Source organism: Sinocyclocheilus grahami, unplaced genomic scaffold (assembly GCF_001515645.1).
Source record: "Sinocyclocheilus grahami isolate Dianchi unplaced genomic scaffold, SAMN03320097.WGS_v1.1 scaffold346.1, whole genome shotgun sequence".
NCBI lineage: Eukaryota > Metazoa > Chordata > Actinopteri > Cypriniformes > Cyprinidae > Sinocyclocheilus > Sinocyclocheilus grahami.
The window spans coordinates 1,328,893-1,346,107 of record NW_015505525.1 but is presented as its reverse complement, the minus strand read 5'-3'; the positions used below and the strand labels follow the sequence as shown (position 1 = coordinate 1,346,107).

Sequence of the window (17,215 nt, the reverse complement as noted above, 5' to 3'; positions counted from 1 at the left end):
GAATCCCTTCACGAAGGGCCCTTCCAGAAGTCCGTTAGCGAAGGGTACATGCGATGGTCACTTCATGGAAGTCATTTCTGTTTGTGATCATGTGATCTTCAGTTAGGAGATCTAGCAAAGTTGGGGTTGATTCGACTTCACATACAAACGTAAGTAGGATAGGCTGATTACATTTTGTCATTATTTTAATGTGATACAAAATATTTTTTGTCAGTGATAGAAATATGATTTAAGACGGAAGTTTAAGCATGTTTAGTTTGAAAAAGTTTAATAGTAAATAAGACAGTGAGACAATATTTAAATAAAATCATAATAATTTGCAACAACTGATGGAGTGCTGAATGTTGCAAAAAGGGCTCTGCCCTTCGAAGGGAGTAGGACATAGGGATGCTCACTTCTGTTTGGAATTCGCCCAATTTATACATTGAGTTCTCAGATGGTATTGCTCTTACCAACATCTCAACTTGTGCTGGTCTCTGTGCGGCCCATTGTCTTTCCTGAGCTTTGGTTCTGTGAGGAAACACCAGAGCATCAGCGTTCGGCTGTGGACGTCTGGGCACTGCTGAGACAAGTCTAGCCCTCAGCTGCTCCACATCAACAGGTGCCAGAGAACCAGGTGCATTGGTGGACACAGGTAAAGACATAGCTGTTCCGAATAACTTCTGTTTGCCAGGACCTTGCTCTGGCCCTGCCTGGCTCCTGGTTGACTCCTTCTGAAAAGAGTACATGGCCAAACTGTCCTCCTATTTGTGCTCTTCCCAAAAAAGTTTCAATTCCTTCTCCTCTGAGTTTTGTCTGGACGGTAAACTCTTTAAATACATTGAAGAGAACAGCATGTTAGTGACAATCGTAGTGAACTGCCCTGTTACATCTGTAACAATACAATAAAAGGATTAACGTTAGTGTTGCTAAGCAACAAGCGGGAAGTTGTTTTGCTTATTAAACTTGTGCCAAATTATACAGCAACATTGACCAAATATTGTACTTTATATCGTAATATATTACAGGTATATCTTCAAGTGTTTTATTAAACGTTTAATAGTCCATTCGTTGTAGCAAAATAAAAGGCGCACTTACTGTCCTGCAACAGACAGCAGCAATACTTACAACGTGTTTACAAGTCCCAGAGTATGACATGCTAGTCAGGTGCAAACTAAATGAACTGCTGCCAAACATTCACGAAAAGCGACGGCTTGTTTATGATTTTTATGTCTTCTAAACTGGACAGAAGAGTAGCGGTTAAGCTCTTCTACTGAGCTGTTTGTCGTTACTTAGCAACGAAGTGTACTTCTCTCCGCTTCCGTTTCAGATGACAGCACCACAGAAGGAAAGCCGAACTCATTGCTGCAAATCGGTTCTTTTGAATGATTTATTTCAAAGAACCGACTCAGTGATTCTTGTAAATTAGAACTTAAATATACAGGCTAATTCAGTGCCATAATTCAGTACACGAACTTCCCAATAAAACTATTTGCAGACACATACTGCGGCTTGTATGTGTCCCAGACACTGATCTATAATTTTATGTAGATCAGTGGTCGCAGATCAGTTTGTACAGTAACCATGACTCAGCAGCTTATATTGAAGTTATTTAGTTAAAAACACAAAAGAAAATCTCTTAGATGAAAAAGGTTTTTGAAAATTGACAATGTTAATTAAAAAAAAAATACGCACGTTATATTGTCATAAAATGAAGTCGTGAAGATTTTATTTGTAACATTTCTGCTGTTTGGCTATTGAAGTAACTTTTTATTATATCATTCAGTCCATTGCAGGACTTGGTCCACTCTCGTATTAGCTCACTGTTCATTTTGAAAGATCCGACTCAAAAGATTCACTGATCTTTCAGGCAGTGATTAGTCAAAATAAATGATTTAAAGAAATTGCGGTCCTGGTTAGCCATCCACCACGGTCTTAACCTTAGAAAAAAAAAAAAAAGGTCCTATTGATATTGCGAGCTATATAAAGTAAATTATCATAAATCGATATCAGCTATAAAACAAAAAGTGTAAAGTATTCATCAACAGAGGTCAAGGCACAGATCACAAAGCAAACATATCTTTAATTTTTTGAACAGCTGTAAGCACCACATAGAAAAGAAAGAATAAAAGCCCAAATAAATAAAGAGATCAAGATTAAGTAAATTGTGACATGTGCTTTGCTGGACATCAGTAGCAACTTTTTTTATTATTATTATTTGGCATTTATACCATTTTAAGCTCAATGCTAATAGTGTCAGACAGTGACTAGGAATGGTGCATGACAAGACAAATCATATACAAAACAAGCATGCAGGTGAATTTAGTCTCAGCAGTGTTGGGGAGGAAATTACAGGATTACAATGCTACAGAATACAATTTGAGGCAAGAAAAACCTCTGAAATATAACAGAAAAAACTTCTAATTTAGAAAAACATTCTTGTCCCTGACATATGAGACCACAGTATTTCTGTCTTTCAGACTTTTAAAAATCATGATCTCACTGATGTACAATCTTCAAACCCATTTAAAACAGCCCCTCTCCATTCCTCCATTAGTTGGCTTTACTGCGTGTTTCTGAGTTCCTGGTGAAGGTTCGAGGGCTAATATGGGCAATATAATCCGTCTGAAACCGAGAGTTTGGTGTGCGTCGCCGTTTCCTTTCACCTTGTGTGGTGAAGAACGCATCCTGGAAACGCATGCTGGATGCTGTGGACTGCAAAGCACACATTTACAATTACACACATATACAATACATTCAAAAGAATTGTGTTCCACAGACAGTCTTAAACGGGTGGTTCACTGGTTTTTTTCTAGGCTTGATTGTGTTTATGGGGTGCAGTCTAACATGTGTTAATGCTTCGTTTAAAAAATAAATGTAATTTACCTTTATTCCACACCGCTCTGTCCCTTCTCTGAGAAACGCACTGATCATTTCCTGCTTTTATGAAGCCCCGCCCTCAGAAATAGGCGATGGGCTCTGATTGGTTGGCTAGCCCAGTGTGTTGTGATTGGCTAAACCGCCTCTAGTGCACGTCTGAACGTCCCGCCCCTCACCTCAGCGGCATGTGCTCCGGTTGTATTGTAAACAATGGCATTGTTAATATCGCTTATCAGTTTGAGCCCAATTGAGAAACAGAGGCTATTATTGAAGAGGATCGTGCAGAACCTGTGCAAGCACGGCTTTTAATGGTTGGCCAATGTTTTTTGTTTGTTGTTGTCTCATACTTTTAGATATGCTGTTATTTGTAAATGCTATTGCTTATGTTAGATTTTAATATACGGTTTTATCCTGATTAATGGGATAGTTCACCCAAAAATGAAAATTCTGTCATCATTTACTCACCCTCATGTCGTTCCAAACCTGTATGAGTTGCTTTCTTATGTTGAACATAAAAGAAGATATTTTGAAGATTGCTGGTAATCAAACAGTTGTTGGTTGCCATTGACTTCCATAGTATTTTTTTTCCTACTATGGAAGTCAATGGCAACCACCAACTGTTTGATTACCAGCAAACTTCAAAATATCTTCTTTTGTGTTCAACATAAGAAAGCAACTCATACAGGTTTGGAACGACATGAGGGTGAGTAAATGATGACAGAATTTTCATTTTTGGGTGAACTATCCCTTTAAAGCTTTAATACAGTACAGCATCTGCACACGCGTCCATGTTTAACGCTTCTCCTAGCTATGTGAAAATAAGTGTATAATTGGAACAGTTCATTGTTGGAGCTGAGCTGAATGAGAGAGACAGAGAGATGCAGAGCGTGTGCAGAGCAGGGGAACGTGAGGAACAGTATTAAGAACTGCTGCTTTAGAACATTGATTTTGAAACTTGTGAATCTATTAGAATCATTAGAAGACAGAATCGTGATTCATATATGAATAGGTGTTTACGTGCACCTCTAGTTTTCTCTTCCTCTTCTCTAAAGCAGCGCAGCATGGCCTCGCCCCCTTTGCTGCCTTTTCCTGAGGGCGGGGTTTATCTGGGTTTGTGATGCCACGAACCCGGGAAGTAACTTGTTGTAGGCATAAAACTGCCAGAATTGTAAAAGACTTGAACTTTCAGCTTCGTAACTTTGCAGATATTGTTTATGCTCAAACAGCAACATTACACACTAACTAACATTAAAAAAGTGAAATCGCAATCAACCACCCCTTTAATTGTTTGGAATGATGTAAGAGTGAGCAAATGAGGACAGAGCTTTAATTTTTGGGTGAACTAGCCTTTTAAAGAAAGTTCAGTGAGTGAGAACTCACCAAACGACCTTTGACTTTTTTGGGCAGGTCTTCATCCAGCATGTAAATGTCCTCTCTCTTCGCCAATACCTGAGATCCATCTTCAAATTCCACCTACAAACAAGAACATAGGACAAACCATGAACAGTTATTACTGTAGCAGTAGAGCAGCAGTACTTGAGAGAATATGACTATGAGTGTGTGTACCTGATACATATATGAAGTATTAGAGCCAAGATACTTGGCTCCATAAAAAAGTCCATCAGGCCACTTCACCTGAACAGCCTCCCCCACTTCAGGAGGCCCAAGCTGGGCACAATCTCTGCTCTGCAGGGCAAAAAGAGAACAGACTTTACTCTGATGTCAGGATGCCAAACTAAAAACATTATGCTTATATTGTATGTACTGTACAAATGCATGAGAAAATATGTAGGCCTGCACTTTTTGTGAAAAATAAGAGGCTGTCAACTTTGTAAGCATATCAGTCCCGGCGCCAGGACTCATGGCCAGGGGGGGCTTGAAATAATTCTCGGGGGGCTTATTCTGACTGTCAAATGTGTGCAAGTTAATGTGTTTGTTGTTTAAAAAAAACGTTATAATGCTCATTAAGGGAATCGGATCTTTGGATTACCATAATGAAAATTCACCCATTTCTCCCGAAATACCTAAAAGTCAGTCACCGTTGAACTAGGAGAAGATTAAAGTGAACTTTTTAGTTACCTACACAACGTTTATGTGAATAAAACACATAGTTTTTAGCCAATCACAACACACTGGGCTAGCTAACCAATCAGAGCCCATCGCCTACTTCTGAGGGCGGGGCTTCATAAAAACAGGAAAAGACTTTAATCTAGCTTGCGCCAACAGTTGTACATGGAAGCAGTTCCGGGCTGATGACGTATGAGGTCAGCGTTGCGCATGCGCCGGAGTATCTCGTGAAAATGTTTGTTTACAGGATCAAAGGAAGCAAAGTTTCCTTACTTTAGCAAAGGAAACCCAGTCTCCTCTTGGCTTATATCGAAATCCTCTGACATTCTTCTTTACAAATCCTCGTTTTGTACTTCTAATTAGTGACCGTTGTTTTGTTCTGATCTCTCCCCTGTGCTTCCGTGTGCGTCACTTCTGAGCGGCGCATGCACAACGCCGACCTCATACGTCATCCGCCCGGAACTGCTTCCGTTTACAACAGTAAGCGCAAGCTAGGTTGCTGATTATTAAGTTTTGAATATGGATATTTTTCTTACAAAAACGCATCGATTCGCTACAGGAGGCCTTTGTTCAACCCCTGGAGCCGTGTGAGACATTTTTTTTATGGATGGGCGCTTTTTATTTCACTTTTTTGGACTGATGCACTGCAACACCCGCTGACGGCAATGATAGAGCTTGAAAGATCAAAGACAATTTTTGGTAACACTTTCTATGAAGCCCATATTTATAATACATTATAAAAGGCATTATAATGAATGCATAATGCATTATAAAAAAAACTTATAATATGTTATATCAACTCATGAATAATCATAACAACAATTATAATACATCATAATACTTACATATTTGTGGTTATAAGTTTAAGAGTATGTTTATTTATAACACCCAATGAACACCATCTACTTAATTTACAGTATAATGGACTGCATCATATCTTGATATTGTTTATTTAAGATCTGCACAGTATCTTAGTACAGCTTGTGAGTGGTTAGATGTTGAGTGTTATTTGAGTGTTTCCTGTGGAGCTAATGTTAATTAATTGATGTGAGCTTAATACTCCAACTGAAAAAAATGCAATGTTTTATATGGTTACATTTTATTTTGATGGTCCCCTTAATCAATCGACTATAAGCAACTTTGCAACTACATGCCAACTAACTCTCATTAGAGTATTAGTATGCTCAAGAATGGTATAATCTAGTATGGTAGAGTAAGTTGACGTACTTGCAGACACTTATAATCAGTTTCTGTTGGTTGACCATCAAAATAAAGTGTTAGCATATATTTACAGTAGCAGACATACTAATACTCTAATGGCCGCTAGTTGATATGTAGTTGCAGAGTCACTTATCAACAGCTGTTTAAAGGGTACCATCAAAATAATCAAACAATTGATATTACAATAAAAATAGTTCAAAGCAAATGTGTCAGATTCCACATTCATCTGATCTGATTTTATGGCTGTTTGAGAGAAATTTGGATTATTATTATTATTATTATTACTACTTATAAGTGGTCTTTGACCGCTTTAAGTAAAGTAGCATAAGAAAAATGGCAAGATATGAGACTTATAATACATTATAACTATGAGAAATATAATCCATTGTGAAAAGTGGATGCAACGTGTTCATTGTGTTAAAATCATCATACTCTTAAAAGCTATAACCACAAATAAGTAAATAATTATAATATATTAAAACTGTTCTTATGAATATTCATGAGATGATACAAATTATAAGGTTTTATATAATGCATTATGCATTCATTATAATGCCTTATTTAGCTCGCTGAAAACATGCCACAAGATATTCATTGGAACAACTAATGGCTAGCAGCATTAGAAACACTCACCACAATGTCTTCAGGGAATGTATCATTGCTGAATGAGCCATCATCAAACATAACCTCATAGAATGTTTGGGCCATGACCTGGGTAACACGTGAGCTGTAGTAACGAAGATTTTTGTGTTTGGAGATCACCGTCTGGCCCACTTCTAATTCACTTTTGCTAACTTTCACTTTCTGGGGGAGAAGAAAAAAATTCTTGATGATGGGCCAATTATGTGTTATTTTCTCTGTCTGTTTTTTAATTAATTAAAAAAAATTAAAGGCAATTCATATAGACAATGACATGAATATGCCTCTTCAAAGTTTTGATTTTTTGAAAGTCAAAGTAGTTGTGAAAAGTAGTATAATTAGTTTGACAATTTTTTTGTAATCATGTCTTTAAAATATGGATAACTATAATGTAAGTCAGTTTGATGCATGACAAGGCCACCATAAAACAGAAATGTATATCAAAGTCAGGACCCTGTAGAATCCCATGAATGTAGTGTATGTCAAGGTCAGTAAGTGAATTTATGAGACGAGTATTTTAAAAATCTATTCAGTCGGCGCCGATAGCCTTGTGGGCAGCGCGCCAACATACAGCGCTGTTGACCTACAGGCATCCCGAGTTCGAATCCTGACTCAAGGACCTTTCCCGATCCCGCCCCTTATCTCTCTCCCACTTCACTTCCTGTCAGTTTTGATCTGTCCTATCGTAATAAAAGCAAAAATGCCAAAAATAAAAAAAATTATATTCAGTGTATATGGTATGGTCTTCTTGTTTTTAGTGTGCTGGTTAAACACAACTTATTAAAATATACTCACAGCACTGGAGCTCCGTGACTGGTGCCTGTGACAGGTGATGAAAACCACATACGGCCAATCATCAGGCTCCATGGGGACTCCAGCTGCATGTGCACAAGTGACATGGAAAGAGGTTGGGCAACGACCACATGAGCACTGAATACATGCTCCGGACAGCTTCTTTATCCTGTTACGGCAATATATACACTTCTACAGAGAGAGAAAGAGAGAGAATGATAGAGTGCACAGATGACAACAAAAATGTCCATACTTTGTGGAAACAGCAGTGTAGGCAACATTCATTTTAGTTTTAGTACATCACTGGTGCGTCAAAAGACGTTAAATTGCTCAGCTTTGATGGGCTGTTAAAGGGGTCCTATTATGCTTTTTCACTTTTTCAACTTTAGTTAGTCTGTAATGTTGCTGTTTGAGCATAAAAAAGATCTGCAAAGTTACAAAGCTCAAAGTCCAATTCAAAAGGAGATATTTTATGTAACAGAAATCACTTTTCAAAAACTACAGCGAACGACTCGTTTGGACTACAGCGCATGTTTTCCGGGATTTGTGATATCACAAATACCGACGAATGGGACGAGACCTGGTTGAGCTGCACTAGAGAAGGCAACGAGTGTTATCATCACTATGTCGGAGACGCGCTAGCTTTCTGAAGGCAGACGAATTTAGAGTGGTTACAATCATCCGGGTTTAAATCGCGCTCAAATTGATTTGATTTTGACGCAATATTTACACTGAAGCTTGCAGGTGGCTATGGTAAGGGGTATGACATTTCCCGACCAGGCGCCGCGTGCTGCCAATCACAACACATTTCATATTTCAGAAGGCGGGGCTTCATTTGATACAGGAACTACTCGGGCCATTCATTCCAGACTGGAGAGAGAGGTGTTGTAATAATGTACAATATGTGAAAAAATAATGTGTTTTTCGAACAACCTAGTATGAGAGCCTGTTCTAGTACACCCCCAAAACAAAAACACGTGCTGCCAATCACAGCACATTTCATATTTCAGAAGGCGGGGCTTCATTTGATACAGGAACTACTCGAGCCATTCATTCCAGACTGGAGAGAGAGGTGTTGTAATAATGTACAATATGTGAAAAAATAATGTGTTTTTCGAACAACCTAGTATGAGAGCCTGTTCTAGTACACCCCCAAAACAAAATCAAGACTTTGTAAAAAGAGCATAATAGGACCCCTTTAAGATTTTGCACTTGTTTTGCAATTTCTACTGTCTATAAATGTGTGTGTTTATAACTCACCAGTTTATATCTCTGTACAGGTATGGCACTGATGTCAATAGGAGCTCTCTTCGCCACATCAATGAACTTCACCTCAGGGAGACCCACAGCACACATCACATGGACCCATCTATAGCATGTATAATTCATGAGACACCTGATGCATTCAATAACATCTAAGAACACTAGCCTGACAGAACTCCTATTTGCTTATAATCTGAAATACCAGAAAATGTTTTAAAAAAAACATACTTGGTCTTCTGCTCTGTTTTGTATTTAATACAATACTATATTAGTATTAATGGATCTGAATAATGGAGATTACCTGTCATCTGAGGTTCTTTTTAATGCACCTCCCCTCAGGTTACACAAACAGCATCCCTAGTATAGAACAGACACACACACAAGCAGAAACAAAGTTTTATTTATAAAAAAAAAAAAAAAGGTAAGCAAAATTGTAAGTAGACCATAAATGATAGTGATACGGAATGACTGAATTATTACATACAGCTGCCAGGTCTCCGCTCACACATCTGTCACATGTCCACACTGGGCTGACATCATGAGCAGCAACACCATAGCAACCTGTGGACCAATCAAAACAAACTATTACATTCTGTACTATGCCAAGCTATGCTTGTGTGTGTGTGTTTACTTAAGATGGTAATTATTGAATGTGTACAACACTTCTTGAACACATATACCAAAGAATGCTTTATAAAATGTGTGAAATCATGAAATTATTTGCACTCATTTTATTCTATTAAAAGGCCAATTTTCAAACCCTTTTGGAACTAAATGTAATGGGAAATGCATGACACAAAAAATTTAATAAAAATGTTTTCCTTCCACGTTATACATCTAACATCAGTCTAAAATTGAGTGGAAAAAGATAACTCTTGAGATTTTCAGATAATATTATAATGATCTGCTTTAGTACAATGGAAATATAGAAGCCAATTACTTAATTTAGCAACAGCATGTTGCCTTAATAATCATCTAAATCAAATGTAAAAAATGTAAATGAATGATTAATATTTTTATCTTATATCATAAATGGGTCTTCACACATGAAAATAATACTTCATAAGAAAACATATTTAACTTATGCATTTAATACATTTTATACACTAGCATTTAAATGTTTTGAGTCCGTAAGTTTTTTAAAAATAAATTAATACCTTTATTCAGCAAGCATACATTAAATTAATCAAAAGTGACAGTTAAGACTTACATAGTTACAAAATATTTATATTTTAAATAAATGCTGTTCTTTTAAACGTTCTATTCATCAAAGAATCCTAAAAAATAATCACCACAAAAAGATTAACTGTTTTCAATATTTATAATAATAAAAAATGTTTCTTGAGCACCAATCATCATATTAGAATGATTTCTGAAGTCTCATGTGACACTGAAAACTCAAGTTTTTGCCATCACAATAACAAATTACATTTAAAAATATATTCAAATAGAAAACAGTTATTTAAAACTATAATAATATTTCACAATATTACTAGGTTCATTATATTTGGGGATTTTTCATGTGTTGAGTTTGTTGTTGAATGATCTCAGGGACGTACTGGCATGAACTTGAACACAGCAACTATTACAGGCCACAAGTGGACTGGATCCATCCTCCTCCAGCAGTGTGTTCAAGGGACATGGGCCCTCCTGGCACGCAAAGCAAATTTCAGGGATCAGAGGTCGTGACCTCAAGCCCGCCTCCTGTGAACATGACCCCTGAGACTCTGTGGCAGCACTCATCAAGACATCGTGCCTTCTCTCCTCTAAATTATCAGGCTGTGAGAGCAAAAACAAGAGATTGAAATATCTGTGTGATACAAAGCACAAATATGCAAACCAGTACATAGTATCTCTATACAAACGTTACCTGATAGTATGGCATGAAAAGGGTGCAGACAGCACAGTGTGGAGAGGTTTCAGCTGCAGTTGTGTTGTACTCTCGTTCATACTGAAAATGAGTTTTTCGGTGTTGCCACAGATGCACTAAAGGCTTTGCCCATTCCTCAGTTTCTGGCTCCTCTTCTTTAGATGCACAGTCCTCTAAAGTCTCTGAGATGTTAATTTAGTATAATTAATTATATAACTTCACACAGCTTCTTAAAGTATACATGTGTGCATGATGTGAGACAAAAATGTCAGTGCACATATACATAATGAATAATTAAAAATACCATAGACGGAATGCAACAATGTAATATTAGTGCAATTTTGTCTAATGACAGCATGTGGTAAAGATAAATATTCAGGAGTCAGGAAAGATTTGTAATGTAATAAAACATAATATGTTATTAATAAAAGTACTAACACAACAATTGTTCAAATTCCTATTGTTTATTGCTCATAATAAAAATGAAAGTGGTTAAACATTCACCATCATCACTGGCAGCCTGCTGTTTCACAGCACTTGGCACTGCTCGTGCAGTGGGTTTTCTGAGGGGGTGACGCCAACTCTTGGATGTCTTCTTAACAGTTTGCATGTGATACTGAGAGAACAAAAAAGAGAAAGAGGCAAAGGGGGTCAGTGAGAAAGAGACACTTTCCAAAAAATATAAAATACTGTGCTACCTTCATTGTGCATGTGTGTATATAGTATGTGCACATTAATTAATTCTTTGACGCCGTTTACAAGGTGTTAAGGTGTGAAAAGCAACTAAGTAAGTGAGTGTTCTGATGTATGTGTACAGAAATTTTCACTGGATTCACAGCAGGTGTAAATTAATATAAACGTTTGTGGTCAGTTAGATTTTAATACTTTTAATGAACATTTTTATTCAGCAAGGATGCATTAAAGTCACAGTAAAGACTCACAGTAAATATATATATATAAAACAAATAATAAAATATACATAAAAATATCTAAAAAAAAAAATAATTAATTTAAAAAACATTAAATTAAAAACCCCACCAGTGTCTGTGCTTCTCATTTGTATGCGAAATTTAGTTTAGGTTTAGTTAATCTAAAAGAGAAAATGACAAGGCAAATCAAAATCCAATCAGAGCACATCTATTATTAAACATGCAGGTAAAATTTTGGACCATTGAGATTTTACTGTGAGCAGGTTCATCCTGTAGGTTATGAAAAAAGTTGAAACCAAGCAATCTGCAAAATGTCTTGTCACCACGGTCACTGTTTGTTAGGTCAGAATCTCAGAACTATGTAGTAGAGAGGACGTATTTCTCGTCATGGTATAGCACCAGAACTCACTGTACAGACTTCCCCTGGCTCCAGATCCGTCTCCACATACTCAGGGTCACTCGTGGCGTTCTCCTCACTGGATTCACTGCTGCTGTCAGCACCTTTATCTCCTGATTCACACGAATCAGAGTCGCTCACAGACCCATCATGGTCTGACTTTGCACCTTCGTAATACTCCTGACTTTTAAACTTTTCCTCCTGAGGTTCCTGAGAGCCTGCCTGCTCACTGAGCACACAAGCTTCAGCTGGTTCCAACTCCACGTTCTGCTGCTTCAGATCAGGAGGTGCGTTTGGAGCCATGTCTGCATCAGAGCACTGCATGGGAATGGGCTCCAGGTTGGTCCAAGTCTGAGTGCATGGTGAAGAGTTTGGAGAATCAGGGAACTTTTCTTGTTGGCAACCTGATTCGGACCACATGGTGTAGGGCAGCGAGTCATGGGCATAATCTGTAAGACTGCTCACACCTGTGGTAAGACCAACTACCAGCTCAGGCTGCAAGCTCTCAATGAGCACTGCGGGATTCTGGGAGCTGAGGTTTTTCCAAATGGTGAAGGGTTTGGACTCCACGTAGGGGCCCTGGGAGCATGTGAGAGAGATTGACTGCTCTTCGAGACTCGGAGAACTTTGTTTGTCTCCACTGGCCATTTCAGAGTCATAGGTGTCCATTAAATCCACATCTGCTACGGTAGAACATTGTAAAATACTCTGAGTAGTGATTTTAAACTGTGAAATGGACTCATTTTGAGTGTTCTGGTCTGCGGATGGGACGTGTTCATGTCCTGGTTTTGCTCTAAAGGTGTCTGAGATTGAGTTTTGTGATTGGCTTACACCTTCTTGGAGTGCAACAAAGGGCCAATCGAGACAAGGTCTTTCAGAATAAGTCCCCACATCATCTGTTATAACAGGAGGCGAGTGTGATTTTTCCAGATGGAGAACAGGTGCATTATTGTTCGGAGTGTGAGGTCTGTGATTTGTGGTGTCAGGTCGGACAGCGAGAGTCAGCGAGGGCATTTCAGGTGCGAGAGATTGAGGATTGACTCGCTCTTCTATGAGCTCGGGCATTAGAAGAGGCATTTCACAAAACAAAGTATTCTGGATTTCAGAGTTTGTTCTGTTTTCTGAGGTTTCCAAACCCTGAAGAGCAGAGTCTAGACGGATCGAGCTTTGCTCTTTGTAAAGTGCTGATGTGCCGTAATCGATGCTGCTCTCAGTCAAGATATCGGCGACCGTCTCCTCGGTTTCAATTTTAGCTTGTTGGGAATCAGTTTCTGAAAATAAAACCGCAGCACCAGTGGAATTAAGTCTCGGTGAATGGGTCACAGGAATAGAAGGAGCACTTGTTACTGAGACAGGTTCACAGTTTAATGCTTGATTAGGACTTTCAGCAGTTCTTTCTGAGTCCAGAGTCACATTCACAGTGACGCTGCTGTCTGAGGTTGATTCAGGTCCAGGCTGTGCAGCGGAGTTTGAGTTTGTGGATACTCGACCTTCATCAAAAATAAAAGATGTCTCGGAGCTTGTGTGACCTAGATCATGGTCACTCTGCCTGGATGTGGGGGTGAGTGTAGGGGTCGAGAGTTGCTCAGAGGAATCATCTTGTCTGGTGGAGTGGGCCAGCAAGTCATTCTCCACTCTTGTTACTTTCACAACGCACATTTGTCGACATGGACCAGTGAGCCCTAAAAAAAAGACAAAACAATAAAACAGAGACATAAACAGACATGTAGTTATAGCATACACTACGGTTCCATGCGTATGCTCACTAAGGATACATAATCAAAACTACTGTAAAAACAGTAATATTGTGAAATATTATTACAAATTAAAATAACAGTTTCCCTATTTAATATACTTTTCAATGTTATTCATTCCAGTGATGGCAAAGCTGAATTTTTAACAGCCTTAAATCATTCTAATATGCCAAAACATTTCTTATTATTGTCAATGTTGAAAACATTTGTGCTGCTGCTTATTATTTTTGTGGAATCAGTGGATTCATATTTTGTGGATGCATTTTTCAGGACTCTTTGCTGAATATAAAGTTTAAAAGAACAGAATGTATTTTAAATATAAACCTTTTGTCAAATTATATGTGTCACTTTTGATAAATTGGTAACACAATAAGGTGTCATTCATTAATTAACATGAACGAACACTGAACACTTTATTACACTCTTTATTAATCTTTGTTAATGTTAGTTAATAAAAATACAGTCGTACATTCATTGTTCATGTTAGTTCACAGTGCATTAACTTGTTAACATGTTAAACAAACCTTGTTATTTTAATAATTCATTAGTAAATGATGAAATTAACTAAGATTAATAAATGCTATAGAAATGTTCATTCTTAGTTCATGTTAACTAATGTAGTTAACTAAAGTTAACTAATGAACCTTATTGTAAAATGTTTCCAATGTAATCTATTTATTCTAAATTGTTCTATTATTTTCTACATTTAATCTATTTATTAATCTATTTAGTCACTGCTAAATAAATAATTAATTTCCTTAAAAATATATCATACCGATCCCAACGGTAGTGTGCATTTAAATTTCATTTATTCAGATCATTTTTTATTATTTTGGAATTTTTCTGACAGACTACAAGTTTTCATTTGGATTTGACAAAAATGCTATGTTGTGATGAACTAGGACTTACTTAAAAACAAAATGCAGTCTTATACAGATACACAAACGATGTCTGTCCTTAATGTGAGTGTGTTATCAGATCACATCAGATTATATTTGAAAATTAATAACACACAAAATAAATATGAAAATGCATTTACATTGTATGCATTTATAGAATGTATTGTGAGCTTACACAAATAATACCAATACCAGCCTTTTAATTCACCTAAGTACTGCGATTCTTTCTGGTGTTTCACTGAGTCTTCATTATCCTCATTTTTCGATGTTAACTCTGCCCCTCTACTCCTGCGACCACCCCCCTTCACTGGTGCAGAGTCCACAGTCTTCAGTCGTTTGGAGCATGCACGTGGACAATGGAGACTGTTGATACAAAAAGATGAATCATCCACTATCCAAGACTGTGAAATGAACCTGCTAGCAAACAGCATTTTTGTTTCAAATAATATCTATAGTGATTGACCTCTACATGAAAGATGTTTTTAAGAATTCTAATTTGGATATTTGGCATCATATGGCTCTATGTTTTCTACCTATAATGTTAAGGTCTGATAATTTTTTTGTAAAGTGTTTTTAATAGTGTGCTCAAGTACTCAAAATCATACTGGCAACATTTACATTTTAAGTTCAAATTTTAAATTTTTTTATTTTATTTCAACTTTCTTTCAATTAACAAAAATGATTTATAATATTTTAGTTAACAATAACTATACTAAAGTAGATGGAAGAGTGGAAGGGTCTTAAGCAGACTTGTAATCCAAGTTGCTCAGCAAATGTCTCTTCAAACTATTGTTCTGAAAGCAGTTGACCTGAAAAGGGAAGCTGACTATAGAAGGTATACCTTGTTGAAACCCTGCTAATACCTTGAGGTGGAGGGTGCTTTCCTGCGACGCCTCTGAAGCCAGCTCTGCAGCTCCGGTGTGGTGCTGGGTGTGGCCAAGATGTGATCCAATGGACATGAGTCTTTGCCTTGTGTCCAAGCCTGATAGCGATCTGGCTGGAATCGTCTAACAAATGGATCCATGGAGATCTTTACCATGTCCTTACTGCATGTACACTGCAAGAAGACAGGTTTTTCACACAAAAAAAAAAGAGCATCAAATGTTCACCAGTTGCAAACGAAGGTAACATGAAGGTGCCAGATTTACATCAGCAATAGCTGTAATTAAGTGCTTCTTAGTACCTGCGTAGCAACTTTTCCATAATCGATCCACCGGATACTGGCGAAATTGGTGGATTCAGCACAGTTGTAGCCGTGGTTGAAGCCAGCGTGGTAACCATAGGGAAACGTGATCATAAACTCCCCCGCTTCCTGTGTTATCTGTAATAATATATCAGTGTATTGTGAATACATAAGAGAAGAAATGAGACACCACGACATTATTCTTAAAACTAAAATAGTTTAGAAAATGTATTCCAAAGACTGTGGATTGCCTTATCAAATGGTATGCTGTATTTCTTTAGTACAGACGGGGATATCAGTGTCATCTTGTGTCTCAGGAACGCCTCACAGCTTTTAAAGCTGTTAGGAAAGAAACCTAAAGACAAAGACACATTTATCACACCCAGTACAACACAAAGGAAATAATTATATCTAGGTTAGCTAGATACATCCATACACCCTTTTTTTCTGGACATGTCCTGTCCAGGATTTCTAAATGGCCTAAAATGTCTAGGTTTATGACTTGTTTTGCTATTGATGTGCTCTACCGTTCTCATACATTATATGCATGCGAATTTGCATTGCTTTGACCGGTTTTTTGTAGACCCCACCTTCTTGCACAGTATGATTGGTTTATCATGTAGAATGCCTGCACGCTTTTGGTCAAACTAATTTTGAGTTGTTACTTTCAAGAAGTATGAAAAAAATAGGAAAACAAAGCCAAAAACCTGGACATTTTACTGTATGGTCAACCTAGATATACTGTATGCAAGTATATCTATCTTTAGCAAGTATGCAAGCAAAAAAAAATAATAATTATATATATATATATATATATATATATACACATATATATACACATTATGTTAGACTAGTTTAAGTTTTTATGTAGTTAATAAAACCTTACTTGTATCACACTTGGCGTGTTCATTGTTTACTCATAACCGGAGTCAATAATCATGCAGATTTACGTTACAAACTTATAGAATTGTACAGTAAGAAAGTTATTTCCTTTAACCAGGAAATTAACGTTCTTAGAATTGACAAGACGGTTGACCCTGAGTGGTCAGCTAAATATCTACAGTGGATCTAAAATATGAATAGTTAATTATAACTAGTTATGGTTAATTATTCATATTTCCTGTCGTTGAGCTAAATTCGCTACAACATACATATACACATACACATACATATATATATATACACACATACATACATATACATATATATACATATATATATATACACATACACATACATATACACATACACATACACATACACATACATATATATATATATACACACATACATACATATACATATATATATATACACACATACATATACATATACATATATA

At 37.1% G+C, this 17,215-nt stretch overlaps 2 protein-coding genes across 6 annotated transcripts in view; both read right to left on the bottom strand.

Moving 5' to 3' along the window:
* dnah6 (dynein, axonemal, heavy chain 6) overlaps positions 1-728 on the bottom strand; it is an 80,626-nt gene extending 79,898 nt beyond the window's left edge. Inside the window, exon 1 of the mRNA XM_016228934.1 lies at positions 453-728. Coding sequence (XP_016084420.1) covers positions 453-728 — 276 coding nt within the window. The remainder of the gene's footprint in view (positions 1-452) is intronic.
* A 1,468-nt stretch (positions 729-2,196) lies between these two features.
* Positions 2,197-17,215, bottom strand: part of LOC107548355 (lysine-specific demethylase 4C-like) — a 19,802-nt gene continuing 4,783 nt past the window's right edge. The window contains exons 7-22 of one of the 5 annotated variants that reach the window (XM_016229025.1): positions 16,125-16,228; positions 15,874-16,011; positions 15,554-15,747; positions 14,899-15,053; positions 12,050-13,719; positions 11,216-11,327; positions 10,712-10,893; positions 10,401-10,620; positions 9,326-9,402; positions 9,143-9,198; positions 8,839-8,947; positions 7,582-7,770; positions 6,781-6,951; positions 4,426-4,545; positions 4,240-4,332; positions 2,197-2,694 (exon numbers count right to left, since the gene is read on the bottom strand). In XM_016229025.1, coding sequence (XP_016084511.1) covers positions 2,533-2,694; positions 4,240-4,332; positions 4,426-4,545; positions 6,781-6,951; positions 7,582-7,770; positions 8,839-8,947; positions 9,143-9,198; positions 9,326-9,402; positions 10,401-10,620; positions 10,712-10,893; positions 11,216-11,327; positions 12,050-13,719; positions 14,899-15,053; positions 15,554-15,747; positions 15,874-16,011; positions 16,125-16,228 — 3,752 coding nt within the window. In that variant the 3' untranslated portion in view covers positions 2,197-2,532. Of the gene's footprint in view, positions 2,695-4,188; positions 4,333-4,425; positions 4,546-6,780; positions 6,952-7,581; positions 7,771-8,838; positions 8,948-9,142; positions 9,199-9,325; positions 9,403-10,400; positions 10,621-10,711; positions 10,894-11,215; positions 11,328-12,049; positions 13,720-14,898; positions 15,054-15,553; positions 15,748-15,873; positions 16,012-16,124; positions 16,229-17,215 lie in introns of all 5 variants that reach the window. The other 4 variants (XM_016229027.1, XM_016229026.1, XM_016229028.1 and 1 more) reach the window with 4 other exon arrangements.